Here is a 16,376-nt window from a genome sequence, read left to right on the forward strand (position 1 = left end):
GATGGAAGGTCAGAGACGCTGTTTCAGGCTGAATATAAATTAGGGGAGTTGGAAATAAACACGTACTGTAGAAGAAGAATTTTTTTCATTTGCCGTCAAAACTTGTTAGATGTATGCATGTACACACCCTCCGTCTCTGTTGAAATCAGCTAAATTTAATCCGTCACAGACTAAAATACATATATGGGATTAATTAGTGTCTCCTCTTTCATCAGGTCTTCAATGGTTGAGATGTTATCTTTCATAGGAACATTTGGCAAAGACAGCAAATTACAAGCTTGGGAAAGCTTGGATTTTCCTCAACTTATTAACACAGTGTCTTTGCATTGTGCAAATTAGGTCCTCAAACTGATCCTGACCATTGACCAAACAATGAGACAGTATTCTGTGAAATGTTCCTGAAAGAGACACCTACAATAAGCAACATTGAACACTCATCTAGTTGGGCAGGAATGAGCTAAAAACGTGCTTGAGGCTTTGGCTTAATGGTGACACTTCACAATACGGTACACAAAATTGGATTAACTACTAGGGAACGCCCTGGGAACTACTCATGTACTAATGGGTAGTTAACCAGCACTTACTGGAGACAATGCAGCCCACCCTTATTAGGGGACTACTGGTTAGTTACCAGGGAAACAAAACAGAACTAATCAGGAACTAATGGAAAGTTACCAAGTAAACCAAAGAGGAACGAATCGGGAGCTACTGGGTAGTTAACCAGTACTTACTGGGGAACACATGGTACTATAGCATATAAATTGTATCTAACGAACCAGTTAAGGGTATCTTTTATGTGTAAGCAATGACAAAGATATTGGTTTATATTGGATAATAGTCAGTCTGATTGAGTAATGATTGGTAATGGTCGTTTACTGATTAAGTAAAGATTGGTTCCTCAGTAAGTACTTAGACAATCATTGCTTACACATAAAAGATACTTGGTATGGTGTCTCATTACATTAAGTTCACAAAATCATAGCAAGGCAAGGATTTGGTACTCAGTGATAGTCAGACATAGTAAAGATGACAGCACTACAAGAAAATACAACTGCTAATATATTTCATCAACAGGTTTACAAAAGAGAGAATCCAATAAAATCAGCAATCACTAGGAAACAGGTCTTTGACAATTATGAGCTGTGACCTCACTGGTGCAGGGTTTATTCAGAACCCACATTCTTTGGTAAACAACCAGTAGTCCCCCAATAAGACTTGGCTTTGTGTTGGCCAGTAAGTACGGGATAACTACCCATTAGATGCTTATTCATTCTTCTTTGGTTTACTTGTTAACTACCCATTAGTTCCTGATTAGTTAAACTTTTTTTCCCCCAGATAACTAACCAGTAGTCCCCTAATAAGGATTAGCTGCATGGTCACCAATAAGTACTGGTTAACTACCAATTTGTACATGATTAGTAAGGTGTTACCCACATACTCATGTTGGACACTATTACCTGAATAAGCAGGCAATAGTGAAAAAAAATACTTTTCTTCCTAAAGCATGTTTGGAAATAACAGAGTTATGCATTTCATCTGCATTTCAATAATGTGAAACAACGGCCCATTATTGATATGTCTTCATTTAATCATGGTTGATTTTATTGTGGTGAAGGCATCCGCATCTGGAAAGTCAAACCTTTAACATATCATGTTTATGTTTTAGATATGGATCTTAAGGTTAGCTAGTTCTGCTAATCATGGTCAATCCACCCATCCACCATTGCACACATCTTTCCTTGTCCAATCATCCGTCTATCCACCCACACATCCATCCATGTCAACTCAAACAGCCATTTCCAAACCTCATCCATCACCCCTTGATTCATACCTCTTAGCATAATGTCTGCATTTCCGTTTGTCCATCTACTCATCACTCCTTCATCTATACTAACCCACATCCGCTCCATCACCCCACACTAGTCTCCAAAACCATTCATTATCCATTGATCCATACGTCCTACAGTCTGTACATCCATCCACCAATTCATGGTAACTCACACCCATACCCAACCCCATCATCCATCGATCCTACAGTTGTCCATCCCAACCCACATTCATCAACCCCCCCCCATCACCCACTGACCCATACGTTATTCCATCCCTCATTCCATATGTACATCTGTCCGTACAACTGCTCATCCTTTACATGAGTAGAACAATTCTGATTTAATTTTATTTGTGAGGGAAATAAACATGTATCTACTGATTGGACTGCTGAAAAATCTAAATAAACTTGCACATAAATTTTCTTTTTCTAGTTTGTAAGCTAGTTTGCAAAAGCAACTAAGAAAATTCAGTCAAACAGCCAAAAAAAAAAGCCTTTTCTTGTCCTCTCCCAACATGACATGAATCCAGTCATTGACACACCAGACGAACCCATATGTAAACCATATTTCTTTATTAAAGATTAAGAAACTCCAAGCAGCATATTCATAAATAAAACAAGGATTTCCCTCAGAGATGGATTTGTGACAGACGATAAGCTTTAACAGTTCATGTCATCATCTCGTTTCAGGGCGCTGGAGTTCGAACGTAAAACCCACCTCTGCTTGGCTGACCAATCGTAACCTCAGGGTCTTCACTCAGTCAGGATGTGAAGCACAGTGTGAAAAGCAAATTGAAACACAAGATCAACTACTGACACCAATAGAAAACATCCATGTAGAGCCTGTTTAGATGGGAGTTAAAAATGTTCCAGCGGCTAAATAAAATGTGGATATGCTTTAAACAATCCACTTTAACACAGTGATACGCATCGTACACGTTTTCTCCTCTAACTGAAGAATCACCCACGTTATGAAGTATGTAAAAATATTCATGGATATCTGATCAACACAAAGTAATCCTGAATGAATAATAACATGAACATGATTAATCTCCTAATTTACATTTGGATCATGAAAAGAGAATTTTATTTTAGATCAGTAACCCTCCTGATTAGTATCAATTGATTTTGTACTATGGGATTATTAGATGTGGTTTATTTTTTCAGGCTCCATCATCTGGTCCTCGTCAGAACTGAAAATAAGATTTATACCACCTCAGATTAACAACAACGCACAACAATGCTCACCATTTCATAATCCTTTCGAAAATTAACCAAATAATGGAAGCAATATGTGGAAAATCTACATGTTTGCTCCATGAATTAAAAGTTGGTAGAACCATTTTAGAGCAATAACTACTTTTTTTGTCTGACTCTTACATTATTGTTGAGGAGTTTTGGACCACTCTTTTCTGCAGCGTTGCTTCAGCTTATTGAGCTGTGCCGTTATCATCTCTGGAGGTCCCACCACATTGTTTCAACCAGTTTGATGTCTAAACATTGAATCAGGGATTGTAACACCTTCATTCTTCCCTTTCTAAGGGAATTCTTAAGTCATTGTGTTTCAGATTTTCAGCTCTTTTTTTTTTTTGGGGGGGGGGGGGGGTTATTCATTGGTTTCATCTGTCAAACAGATGGCTTCACATTTGACTCTAGAATCATTTGGTATACAGAGGAGTTCATGGTTCAGTCAGCAACTGTGAAATGTCCAAACCCTTTGGCTGCAGGAGACGCTTCAGATGCTCCCCACCACAGTGTTGCTATGACAAAACTTTGCTACTTTAGTGAAATCTGTTCCAAGCAAACTGATCCAGAAAGGGCTTTCTCCTTAAATCTTTACAAACATGCCACACTTTCTTTGTGTGGATTTTTTAATTGTCCTTTTATAAACTTCAACAGCTCACTTACTACAGGAGGCTTGTAGTATCCGAGAAGGAGCTCTCGTTTCTTATCAGGGTGCATTGTGCACCCTGTCCTTGGGCATAAAATTGGCAACTAATGTTTTCCAATAAGGAGTAATCTTTTTCTTGGGAGATTGATGAAATTTGATATTTGTAATTGTGGCCACACTGACAATCAGTTATTCCAGTGCAAATAATTAACTTGCACCTAAATCATACATCCCAGTCTGCTTTACTGTTTGCCTGCGTGGCGTAAAGCTGCCACAATGGTCTGGTAGGGTCTCTTTATGATGTCTCTGTGTGTAGCCCATATTTTTGTAAAATGACCTCTGTCCAAGGTTGGGCTAAACTCAAATCGCATGAAGGAAGTGGCCAGTAAGTGTATGAGTGAAAGAAAAACAACAAGGACAAAAGGCTTGTTTAAAAGAATAACGGCGAAGAGAGATCTGCTGTTTTCCCTGTGTGAATAAATGAATTTTCAGCAACATCAAGTATACAAAAACTGAATGGATATTTAAGTGATAAATAACTTTCCTCCTATCTTTATCTGAATAGAAGGAGAATAAACTAATCTTTTATCATCGTCTAAGGTGACTCGCCTACACAGACATATATATCAACCCTTAAATCAGAGTGTGGGTGCTAATTTGACTCCTGAATCTTCTGAAAAGAGGAAGTGTTGACAGTTTTTCAATGTTATGTGCTGGTTACCTGAGGAGGCATTCATCTTAAATTTAGACATCCCATAGATATGAACAAATCAAAAGTATTTTTTTGAGTCTTTCAGAAAAGCCTGAGTTGTTCTCAGCATTACCTTTACACCATCAAACTTTGATTTGGTTCAAAAAAATTATTTTTTAAAACAAATTCCTGAAACTTTTTTTCCCCAAATTTACTTTTAATCATCTTTTCCTAAGTCGTTAACTTGCTCCGATTTGGTTATCTTCAAGCTAACTGATAACTTCACAATTTAACCATGAGAACAACGGAGTGGAAATGACCACATTTCACACATGATTGTCATCCTTTGACCCGATTAAGGACTGTCTTGAGACTTTTTCTTCATGTTGGCTTGAATACTTTTCTGCGTTGATTAAGGACATTCGAGCAAGAAGAGTAAATAGATGTGTTTATGGGAGTCCAAAAGAGTTCAGTTAGTTTCCTAAAAAAGCTAATAGCTTAGATACAAACAGCAATCCGTCTGAATATCCTAACCACGTCAAAATGGAGAATTGGACACAACATTGAAAGAAAGAAGCAGTTTAAATAACATCACGATCATTAACAGAACAGACAACGTCTTGCTTTTAGTCATGTGGTATAAAACTATTTCCTGTAGCAGTAAGATCAAACCTGATGTCCCATCTTCAGAAATGAGGCCCTCCGTTCCTGCGAGTTAAAGTCTCCTTATTTCTTCTCTCCACATTAGGGTGTGAGGAATGGAAACCCGTCAAAGGCGAGTTGGTCTGCTTCTTGCTGCTTTCTGGCTGCTAATGTCCTGAAAACTCTGCTGTGAGTGATCAGCAGGCGTCCAAACAGCCCATTCTGGCAAATGAAAATGAAGTCAAAACTCATTAGGCCCATAAATGCACATTAATCGCACTTATGACAGCAAAAAAGGGGGGAGAAAAAAAAGCCAGGGTGAAGTGTGGGCTTTATGTTTCCTCTTAAACAGTTTTCTTTCGAGGCTCGTTATAATATTCAAAGGAGAAAAAAAAAAAGAAAACATTCAGCAAACATGGTAAAATTTCCTCTGTTTCACAAGCAGCTGGGGTATGGCACCTGCTGAATCGCTTCTATCGTGAGCCTGTGATTGCACTTTGGATAATGATGCCCTCCGTCATCCCCTCAGGTGATAATGGACCCCATTAGGGATGACTAGTGGGAATATGAGGCCTCTGTCATTGTTCTCTCCCTCCTGATAAGAATAACTACTGCACTGCTTTGCAATAGAAAAACCTCAATACAAGTGACAATAACTTCTCCTGTGGAAAAACAACATGTTGTTTTAATATTCTGTTTAAATAGACTAAGCAAAAGGTGAGAGACTTCTTAGGCTGGATTCACACTGACCATTGCTGTCTGTTCCATTTGTTTGAACCAAACTGAAGCTTCACATTTGGATAAAGATCTAAGATAAGCTAAACTTTGCCATATTGGAGTGAGAAGGTGATGGAAAAACAAGGGTTGAAACTGTTTTGCATCTAAATTTGATCGGGGAAAAAAAAATCTAACTACTTTCCAGTTATCTGAAATTGGCATTTTATGGGTTATTCATAAGTGTCCCAATTCTTAAAAGGCTGGAGTTACAGGTTGGAAATGAACGCTGGCAATTTCATAAAGTGCCGTGAGACAATATGCCGTTTGGTGTTTTATTTAGATTTTTTTTTTTCAATGAAGGATAAATGTGGAAGAATTTGTAGCTGTAAATCATTAGTTTCACAAACTGCCAAAAGAAAACCAATGTTCTAAGAACAACTCAAAAATTGTCTTAAGACCTCACTTAGCAGAAAAAAAGATGACTCAAAATAAAATGATTGATTTTGAAACTCTTTAGGCATCATTTGTACTAGGTGTTGTCTGGCAACGAATACCAATGTTTAAAAAGCTATGGTTCAAAAAGAAAAAAACTTCAGTCACACTGTTCCTACCGTTTAAAGTTCTTCACTCGAGTTAGTGATGGGGTCGTAAACACCCGAATTATGTCCGTCTGTATGGAGCAGAACCCAGCTCTGCCTTTCTCCCTCTTGTTGCTGCTCACTGCTGGTCAACGCATACCCAAGAGTAGCATCAAATTGAATCAAAGTGTTCTACAATGAAGAACAGTTTGATGTTGAAACTAAAGGAGCCTATCCTGCTTACTAAAGCACGAAAGTTTGGGGAAGCTTCCAGCAGCCTCCCTGTTAAGCAGCTGACTGCTGGTTCTGCCAGAGCAGATTACTACATAATATTTAATGCTTTCCTACAAAGTAGGAGTATAATATTGTTGCCTTATTTTTTTCAATTCTATACTTTTCCTTAAGTCTATGTATCAAAATCTGAATAAATGTTTCAACAGTTTTGTAAACATATTCCATATTTTTGTATGAGGAATACATGTCCCTGTTTGGTTTTAAATAAAAGTATCTAGGTCAGGGATGTCCAATACCAGTCCTCAATGACAGATGCTTAGCAGATTCAAGATTGGACTGCTCCAACCCAAATTGCTGAATTACTTTTCCCAGCATGTCATCTAGCTCGGGAAAGGCCAGCTAATAAACTATTCATTTGATGTAGGGGTGTTAAATTAGGGAACTGTCCAAAAACACGCAAGACTCCGGCTCCTTGGAACTGAAATGGGACAAAAGTCAAATTGATCCAGTTGTTCTATTTCAGCTGTTGATTTATATGCTGATTTTATGCGTGTGCAAAGCCTGTCATACCATGGAACAGGTATATTTCTGCTCAAGGTTGCCATAAGGTCAAAATCTGATACCATCTCATGCATATTGAGGGAATCATCACTCGTACTCACAACATTGTACTCTTTTTATAACCGGATGCAGCTAACAGTCAGATGTTGGCACTATTAAAACTCTCCTATGACCATGAGAAGAAACCGAATGGCAACTCTGGCCTTCACAGACAGGATTGTGGTACGAAGGGTTTAAAGCAGCAGCTCTTGTGAGGAAATAACATTTTAACGAACCCAGTTGCTGACTTGGAGATGCTAACAGCTGATGCTTAACTTTGATTGCTTTTTAGCAGGGTTACAAAAAAAATGGCAAATGGCAAAACTGTCTATGAGTTGGGGTAAATCAGTATGTTGTCTTTATCCTTTGGCAGCATACCCTTGTAAATTATGTAGAGAAGCACAAATCAATTTCCCCACAATCGCCTCTGATCATGTATTACTTGGTCAGATGCTGAAAAATAATTTTTATTCCCGTTTTATTAATTAATTTCATCAAAACTAAGAACCCCCACCAGTTTTGGTATATAACCAACAGGATATTCTTTTATGCATATTTTGAGTTAAAAAATAGGATACAAGTTTGGGACGTGATTTATGGATTCATTTAACTTTCTTTCTAATATCTCTATCAAAGAACCTGCAGTGCATTTTCTTCTTCCCCTTTATATGTCGGTCTTGAGAGAAAATAAATTAAACTGGAATAAGTCAAAATCAGTACTGGCCTCTAAGACAACCCAAAATCTGTTATCAGCCGGGAAAAGACTGATCAGTGAATCTCTAAACATATCTAAGCTGCAATTAAAAAATAAAATGCTCCCTTTGACTAATTGATTTCCTTGATCATGCTATGAAAGCTCAACTTTGTTGCCTTTCTCTGCTAATTCAGATTCCCTGAATAACAACATAAAATGAACCATGTCTGCGATGAAGTAGCAGTTTCCGTCTTGAATTACGAGCAATGTCGGTGTGATCACAGCCCAAAGTCCTCTCTTGCCTGCTCTGATTTTCCTTTCATTCAAGTCTTTAAAAATGACGGCAAATAGAAAATGTTCATATAAAGTATGCATTCAGCTTTGTGTGAAACAAAAACATATTTTTCCTCATACAAACACCGTTTACATTGGGTCTAACGAAAAAGAACAGATGCAGACGACAGCTTTGGAAAAAAAAAGCAAGTCTATTTTCTAATAATACAAATGGGGGGGGAAAAACAAGAATTATTTCCATCAGATGCTTCTGAAGGTATGATAGATATACGTAGGTTTGGTACAGAGGTGCATAACAGTAGGTGTCCAACACTACAATGTCCCCAAAGCAGTGCATCATGGGTGGTCGTTTACACTGATGAGTTGTAGAGAGACATCGTTTAATTTCGGCACTTAGAAAACAATCACAATGAAATCCGCGTCATTGTTTTAATTGAACAAAATTTACAAAGCCATTCAAACAGTCAGAACGTTTCATCAATGTATAGATATAGATTTTTTATCTTTTTTTTTTTTTTTTATAACTCAACTTCAAAAATTGAGAATATTCAAAATACACTTTGACCTCACTCGTTGTCTTGATATTTACAGATATGTACAGAAACATTGCAGCCCGCCTGCAACCCTCGCCCCCTCCCCCCCACCCAGTTTGTTTTCTTTTAAACATCTGTTCTGTACTGATGGTAGGATACAAAATGTTTTTAATTTATACATTTGTGTTTTTCCCTTCTAAAGCTGCCCAACCCACCTCACATGCCGACCTGGACAACGTCCAGACCGACCACCCCAACCCTGTCCGAGACCCCCCCCCTCCCCCCCTTCCCATCCTGTCTCTATATGGATGTACTGTGGCTGGGATCAATGGCTTCGGGTATGGGTCCTGCGGAGACTGCCTGGTAGGACAGTGGCATGGGTGTCTTGCCAGGGCTCTGCCGGAAGAGCCCCCCGTTGGGGGCCCGGTGTTTGCACTGCATGGTGCCGCTGAGGCTGGTGCTGCTGAGAGGGTGGTGCGGGGGCAACGTGGTGCTGCCAGGGCCCTGGGACGGGGGCAGTGTCCTGCCTAGGGTCCCCCCATGGTGAGGATGGGGAAGAGGGGGAGGTGGGGGTCCCTCCCCGGGCAGGTAGGTGGTCACAGTGAGAGCCGAGGGCGGGTAGTCCCGCACAGACTCCGGGCCCGGCCCCAGAGAGGCCTGGCTGGGCTGCATGCTGCCGATGTCCAGCGCAGAGATCTCGATAGAGGGACCTGGGATCTGCTTGTGGGCCAAGTCCTCGTCCAAAAGACTGTTCATACGACGATGCACCTGTTCCAGATTCACCTCCTTGTCCTATAAGAGGAGGAGTGGGGGGTAGAGGAGGACAGAGGGAAGACAGGGGGAGAAAGGGAGGGGAGAAGGGACACAGAGGCTGAGATTGGCGATTGGCCGGTTTCTCTGTCTGATTCAGCTCTGCTGATGCGCCATGCATTCCTAATCAGGCAGTGTTTGTGATGGATGCCAGCAGATAGACTGACTCCATTCTGTGGTTTGGGTCCAAAAGCCCAGTGAGAACTGAGGCCACAGAAACCAATTCATGTGTGCACTTTGAAATCAAACTTGGCCATTGAGTATCAAATGTTTGATGCGTGGAGAAAAAAAAAGAAACAATCCTGGGGCCAAACTGATGGGCAGCAGCCAGTTGAGGAGCTGCCTGGTTGCTTAGCTTCTCGTTAAACATGATGGATCTTTGATTCCTCCTTAAAAGATGTATTGAAGCCTTCATGTGTACGATAAACCCATACAAGTTTAACCTTTTTTTTACATTCATTAATATAATTCCAGTTTTTTCTCTCCCCTCTCTGGTGTGCCTTTCCTGCCCTTGGAGCTGATCCGCTCTGTGCAGGAGGACTGCAGAATCAGTTCCCTATCAGAACAATTTAATCAAAACATTGGCTGACGCTGCATCTCCTGCTGATTGCAGTCATGCATACTTGTTAAGCATTAATAGACACTCCAGTGTTTCCTTGTTGAACTGCAGGTCTGCTTCAGTACACTGGGTTAAGGGAAGGTAAAGGACAAACAGAGGGAGTGAGAGACGGAAGGCATGACCGGAATATTAAGCGGGGGGCTCAAGCTTTTAGTCCAGATTTCCTTCGTGGATGTTTGTTTGCTGCTGCGCCTGCAGTCACAGTGCAGCTGCTTGGCCTTCGGGGAGAAATGAAAGCAACCCGTCACTTTTCAACAAGCACACGAGATCAGCTCCTGAACGCAGCACAGTTTAGTCCCAGGATTGGATTCAATTCAACACATATTAGTCACGTAAACACAATGCAAGTGACACGTCTGCACTCCGTATTAAAATGCACATGTTCAGGCACGTTGTATTTCAGAGCCAGGACATTGTCCCCCATAACCAAGGCAGGTACCCCGCACTTTGGTAAAAGTAGTCAAAAAATCCAGAGGGGCTTCTGTAGAACCTTTGGAAAAGCTCTGATTTTAAAGAGCAAGGTGAGGACTTCCCGCAAGTGCTTAAGATTTGCTTTTTAACTGTTGTTGGTAAAATGTGTTGCTCTAGTAGGCTCTAGGCGAGTTGGAATGATCCCACTCGAGTCTTAAGAACAGCTCTCTCAGCCACTTAAAGCATGTCAGCCCTGGCTATTGTTCCAACACACTGGCATCTCATTAAAACTTGTTTTTGGGGAGTGTCATGTTGGGAGCCAGCCAAAATAAATAAATGGCCTGGATTAAACCTCAGCCGGTCATTACAGACGGACTGGCGATGTAAGTGTGTGTGTGTGTGTGGGGGGGGGGGGGGGACAACAGCTGCGTAAAAGCCTCCATTAATTTTGCAAACAAACAACTCTGGTAATAAAGTTTCCCAGTGGGCAGAGCATTTTAAGTCGTTTTGCCTCCTGCTACATTGTAAATACTGTAACTGTTGAGCAGATTGTGCTCAAAAGTGATAAGACGAGTTTCTGATTGTTTCTGGCTCATTTTAGATTCAAGTGATCTTGTGAAAGAGCCAAACTCTTCACTAGATGAGTTCTTTAACTAGCCAACTGCCTCATTTGAACCTCCTTTATTGTTTTGTCACAACATCTGAGAGGAATATATACCTGCTGCAGTACAGCCTTGTTGGCAGAAGTTCTCTCAGCTAGTTTTTAAGTCAAACTTAACTAAATTGAAGTTTCAAAAGGTGACGGTCCCTTTAATATAAAGGACAGCTACAAGAATGTCCCCCTATGAATTTTTAGAGGCCCATACTTCCAGCTCTTATTTTCTGCAGTGGGATAAGGCGATCAAAATTATGGAGGAGTTTGTTTTGAGATCAGAAAGTTTTACTTTGGAGACTGCGTTTTGGAGTGGAGGTCAGAGTGCTGATAACTTATGACAAGCCTAGCTCTTTGGACCCCTTGGAATGTCGGACTGCAGGTACATTTCTCTGTTGGGGCAACCAGAATCCTGACTGAGGGCTCTTGATCTGTTTTATGAATCATGGAAAGAAAGTTGGCAGAGATGCTGCTTGTTTTATCTATTTTAATTTCTACCGGCACTATTGCCTCTTTAATGCCCCACAGCACTTACTAGACTGCCAAATATTCCTGTCTTCAAAGAAATAATATTTTTCACAGAAGCGTAACACATAAAAGAGAAATCAATATGTCATCATATTGCAAGGGAACCCCACCTTTTAGATCTGCATATGTGCCAACTTTTTTTTATTTTTTGGAAGGTTTCCTTTTCATGCTGTTTGAAAAGTTGGGACTGGTCTATATGTTGCATGCAAGTACTTTTTTGGCAATCATACGAAACAAAGCACAATACGTTTAAAGCCTGTATGGTTTATAAGTGGTTTACATATTAGATATGTTTTTTTTATGGTAGGTTCGGGAAAAAAAGAACGAAAAAGAAAGGAGAGAAAACAGATTATTTACTCTTGAGCTGTTTAATAGAAGTGCTTTAGTATTCTGTGACAGAAAAGTCACAGAAAAGCAGCTTTTGTAATGAATTAATGTCGATAATGTGAAACAAAACATGTGATGTACGCATTATGTTCACAGTTACCATGTCTTTTCTGTTACCTGTCTTTAGCCAGAGTTTTTAAAATACCTTAATTTTCCTGTTATGATTTTATTTTAAGCTTCAAATTTTTGATTTGAATTCAAAATGAGACGACAACTATTGGGGGAGATGGGAAGAAATACCGCATCAGTCTCATGCCATTAGAGGTCGCTAGTACAAGTTGGTTAGGGAGGAGGGAAGGCATTACCACAACAGTAGCACACAACAGACTGAATTTCAAAATGTGCAAAACTTCCCTAAGTGGTGTACTTGAGCTTGCACTGTCTTGTCTGTAATATTGGTTGTGTTCCTAGATTTTTATTTGGTAGTAGTTGCAGTGCACATTTTGTTAGTCCTTATTCTTTTATATTAAACAAATTTGCCCCTTACACTATTATGCATTATATATCATAATTACCGGGATTAACCATGTGCTTTTGGTGGGTTGAATTCAGTTTCACATGCCACACCTAGGCCGGGTTACAGCTGCAACTGTAGAATCAATAAATCACTTAACTATAGAGCCTATCTGACAACATGAAGTAGGCTAAAAGATCCAAAGAAATTCTATAATAAGTGAGTAACAAAGTCACTGACTTTTTTTTCTATTTTTTTATAAAGGCTTTGTTAACTCCAGTGAACCACAGTGAGTGTCATTATCCACAAATAAAGAAAATGTGGAGCAGCATTGATTTTTCCCGGAACTGGCCAGTCTACAAAAACTACTCCAAGAGAGCATGGACAACTCATCCAGGAGGCCACAAGACAATCCCAGAAAAACATTTAAAGCACTGCCGGCTTTAAACACTGGCATTGTTTAAGGTTCGTTTTCATGATTCGACAAAAGGAAAGAGACTTGGTGAAGAAACGTCATTTCTCGTAACGATGGTTGATTGTAGCTCAAGAGTAAATCATTATGACTGATAATTGGTAAGTAGAACTGTTCAGAAGGCACTAACGCGCATGACGTTGTTGCTGGATTTCTGCTTGCCTTCTCAGCTTGTAATCTCACAGGAAATGAAACAAGGAATTAGAGGTTGGGTCATCAAAATAACTCTTCCTTTTGAATTTTATTAAAAAGGAACATTGACCCCTGGCCATGCATTTTTATTATGAGAACACTGTAGGTTTTCAGCTTCTCGAATCTGTGGTTCTAGAGACTAGTAGTCTCATAGTTGAGGAAAATGTCACAGTTTGTCACTTATTTCTGGCTTGTAGAACACTCCAAAGGAAATTAGATTTTTTATTTTGCTAAATATCTTATAATGAATCCCTAGAGGTTGTAACTGGCTGTTGGTGTTGTCAACAGATTTTCCGATGGATTGAGTAGCTCGTCTTATTAGCAGACAGAAGGGTTCGGTTGCCTTTCATTCCCCATAATCTTACTCTTTCTAAGGGTTAAGAGATCTTAATACTCCTCACAAGAACTCATAAGGAAAATGTAACACTTCAGTTCCACGTTATTGGATCTTGTTCGTGCAAGAACCAAGTTTGCCTTCAAAGTTTATAACGTCTTTGCCATGCGTTTCCCAATCCTGAGATAGCAGCAAGAACGGTCAGAGGTCAACCGTTTAAAATTTGTCGACACATTTAAAGATGATCAAACAAAACATAAGAGGGGAAAACACAAAAATAATGCAACGACCGAGAGGGTTTCTTATGAAGGAAGGGTCACTGTTGCTGGTGAGAGGATCCCAGTCAGTGCCTGATGAGCAGATGAGACAGTTAGATAAAGTTTAGCTTATTGTGTTCTTAATCAGCTGTAACTTAAAATAAACTGACATTCACATTTCGCCTTTTTGGGTTTTTGGCCAACACAAACATTTGTCAGATTTCCCTTAATTGGGAGAAACCATTAAAAGCTAAATACTAGGTTTGATTTAAAAATTAGGAACTAAAAGATTCATTTCCAGATATGGGACACAGCTCAGATTTCGACAGAAGTAAACCCACCTAAAATCAAAAAAGATCCCTGCGACGGCACAGAAATGATTCCTTTGTTTGACTTTGTTTTGGTGCTTGCATATGAGCTCTAATCTGACCTGTATCAATTGCTTCTGCTTCATCCCAGCCTCTCTCTCTGTCTGTCCAAATGTCCCTCCTCCCCTCCGATGAAGCAGTTGTAATGTCATTATATGTCAATGGACCAGAAACCCTTGCCAGTCTGTAATCCTTAGTGACCTGCACGAGATCATAGACAGTCAAGTGTAAATTAAGAGATGAAGAGGAAAGGTGAAGAGAGGGAGAGAAGATAGAGGAAGACGGGTGTCCACATTGACATATAATCTGCAGCATGGCATGAAACAGTGACAGCAACAGGTAGGAGTTAAAGAGACAAGGGCATTAACGGCCGACACAGACTCATCTGCTCACACTTTAGTTTATGGATCCACATCAAAGCTTCATCCAGTCACATGACAGAGGTCACATGGTGCGACTCTACTCTGCCAGTGGCTGGGGATGAAACTCTGACACCACCACGACAGCATACACTACCGGTTCACACTAAAAAGGGTCTGAAGGCTGGTTACGTTTCTTTAGATCCCGATGAGCTGTAAAAACAAATCAGGATATTCCTCCTACTCCTCATGGCTGTTACATTCTGCGGATATAACTTTCAAAAAGCTGACGACGATTTAATCTAAAAACATCTTCTTTTTTTTTCTATTTTAAACGTGATGCGGGTAGTTTTGGTCGAATGGCTATTTTGAGAAAAAAAAACGTGTAGTCAAGATTCAATGGAAGCTCTGTGTTTGTAACTTCCTAAAAGCCTCTGGCAGTAATTTTGTGGGATCGATGGGAGACGAAGATCTATGGAAAAGCTTGTTCTGTTTTAGAATTAGTGGGTGTGGGGGGGGGGGGGGGGTCATCTTGATTTGAAATTATTGTAAAATAAATACATTTTAAACATGTACTCCTGTCTATGGGACATTTTTCCAAGTACTCCTCATTACAGTGTGCTGTGTAAGTCAAGGTTTAAAGTCGGCACTCTGAACTTAGTGTATGTCGCCTGCTAACAGAAGTTGTCTGACAATATTGAATATTGCAAACAATTATTTACTATGAATTGTAAGGGGATTCATCATTTTAGCAACCTCTGCTATGGTCAGCCGCAGCACTGAGAGTTGTTTTGACACATTGGCAAAGCTCATCCTCCCTACTTGTGCTGTTTGGGACTTCACCTTTAATCAGACATAGCTTAACCAGTGTCCTTATGTGGTACGTGTTAAAAGCAAATTATTTGCCATCGGTTACCAGCAGAAGATTATTCCAAACGACATTGGGTCAAGAATCTAGATTTAAAGTGACCACTGAAAGCCCAGTCGGTGTACTGTTTTAACTTGCAAAACAAAGCCCAGAGAGGATAAAAGACCTTACCCAACTCCTGATGCAGCTATAACCAAACTAAATTGTATTATCTGACTACAGTTACAGAGTCGGATAATATGCTGGTATATGTAATCACAGACCATTTCTTCAGGTCATCTCCCTGGTACTTTAAAGATGTAGGGAGTGGCATGAATATGTAGGAGAAAAAAAATACCTGACCGGAAGTTACCAACTCGATACACAGGCGATCAAGTGATCTAGGGAAAAGGGAAATAGCATCTGTGGATTCACGTTCAAGCTGAGCATGTTGTATCATGCCAACATGGAGCAGCAGCAGGAGCCACTAGGGTCCGACTTTTCCTCTCGATCGCCAGTGTGAGCAGTGAAAAACACCATGGCTGTTAGAGTAAATACACAAATTCCACAGTATTTTGTGTTCCAAAGTGAATACCAATGATCCGTCTTCCGAAAAAAAAAGGCAGCCGTTTCAATAAGTATGACCACTGTGCCACACATCATCTTCCATTTGACCCGCACATGTGGGTGGGCTCCAGGCATTGTCATGGGTTGGGTCAAACGTGCCACTCTGGACCTGGACAGTACAGGTTGAATAAATCAGTGTGTGGCCGAAGAATCAGAAATGTGTATGCTCTGGATGTGGAGCTAAAAAGCGAGAGGGAAAATGCAAAGCTTTGCCTGAATTCAAAATGTGTATCGTCAAAACATACACTCAAGCAATAAAGAGAAATGGTTTAGGTGCTCTGAGTGACAGCCCCCCACCCTCCCATCCTGGAGGCATTACTGCAGTAGAAAATATGGACATTTGCGGGTTAAAAAAAA

General features: G+C 40.2%; 1 protein-coding gene across 1 annotated transcript in view; it reads right to left on the reverse strand.

Annotated features, from left to right (window-relative positions):
• Positions 1-3,407: 3,407 nt before the first annotated feature.
• The window catches only part of LOC105939594 (glutamate receptor, ionotropic, delta 1a), a 332,951-nt gene continuing 319,982 nt past the window's right edge, over positions 3,408-16,376 (reverse strand). Inside the window, exons 15-16 of the mRNA XM_036142376.1 lie at positions 14,249-14,387; positions 3,408-9,494 (exon numbers count right to left, since the gene is read on the reverse strand). Coding sequence (XP_035998269.1) covers positions 9,028-9,494; positions 14,249-14,387 — 606 coding nt within the window. The 3' untranslated portion in view covers positions 3,408-9,027. The remainder of the gene's footprint in view (positions 9,495-14,248; positions 14,388-16,376) is intronic.

This window comes from Fundulus heteroclitus, chromosome 10, assembly GCF_011125445.2.
Source record: "Fundulus heteroclitus isolate FHET01 chromosome 10, MU-UCD_Fhet_4.1, whole genome shotgun sequence".
Lineage (NCBI taxonomy): Eukaryota > Metazoa > Chordata > Actinopteri > Cyprinodontiformes > Fundulidae > Fundulus > Fundulus heteroclitus.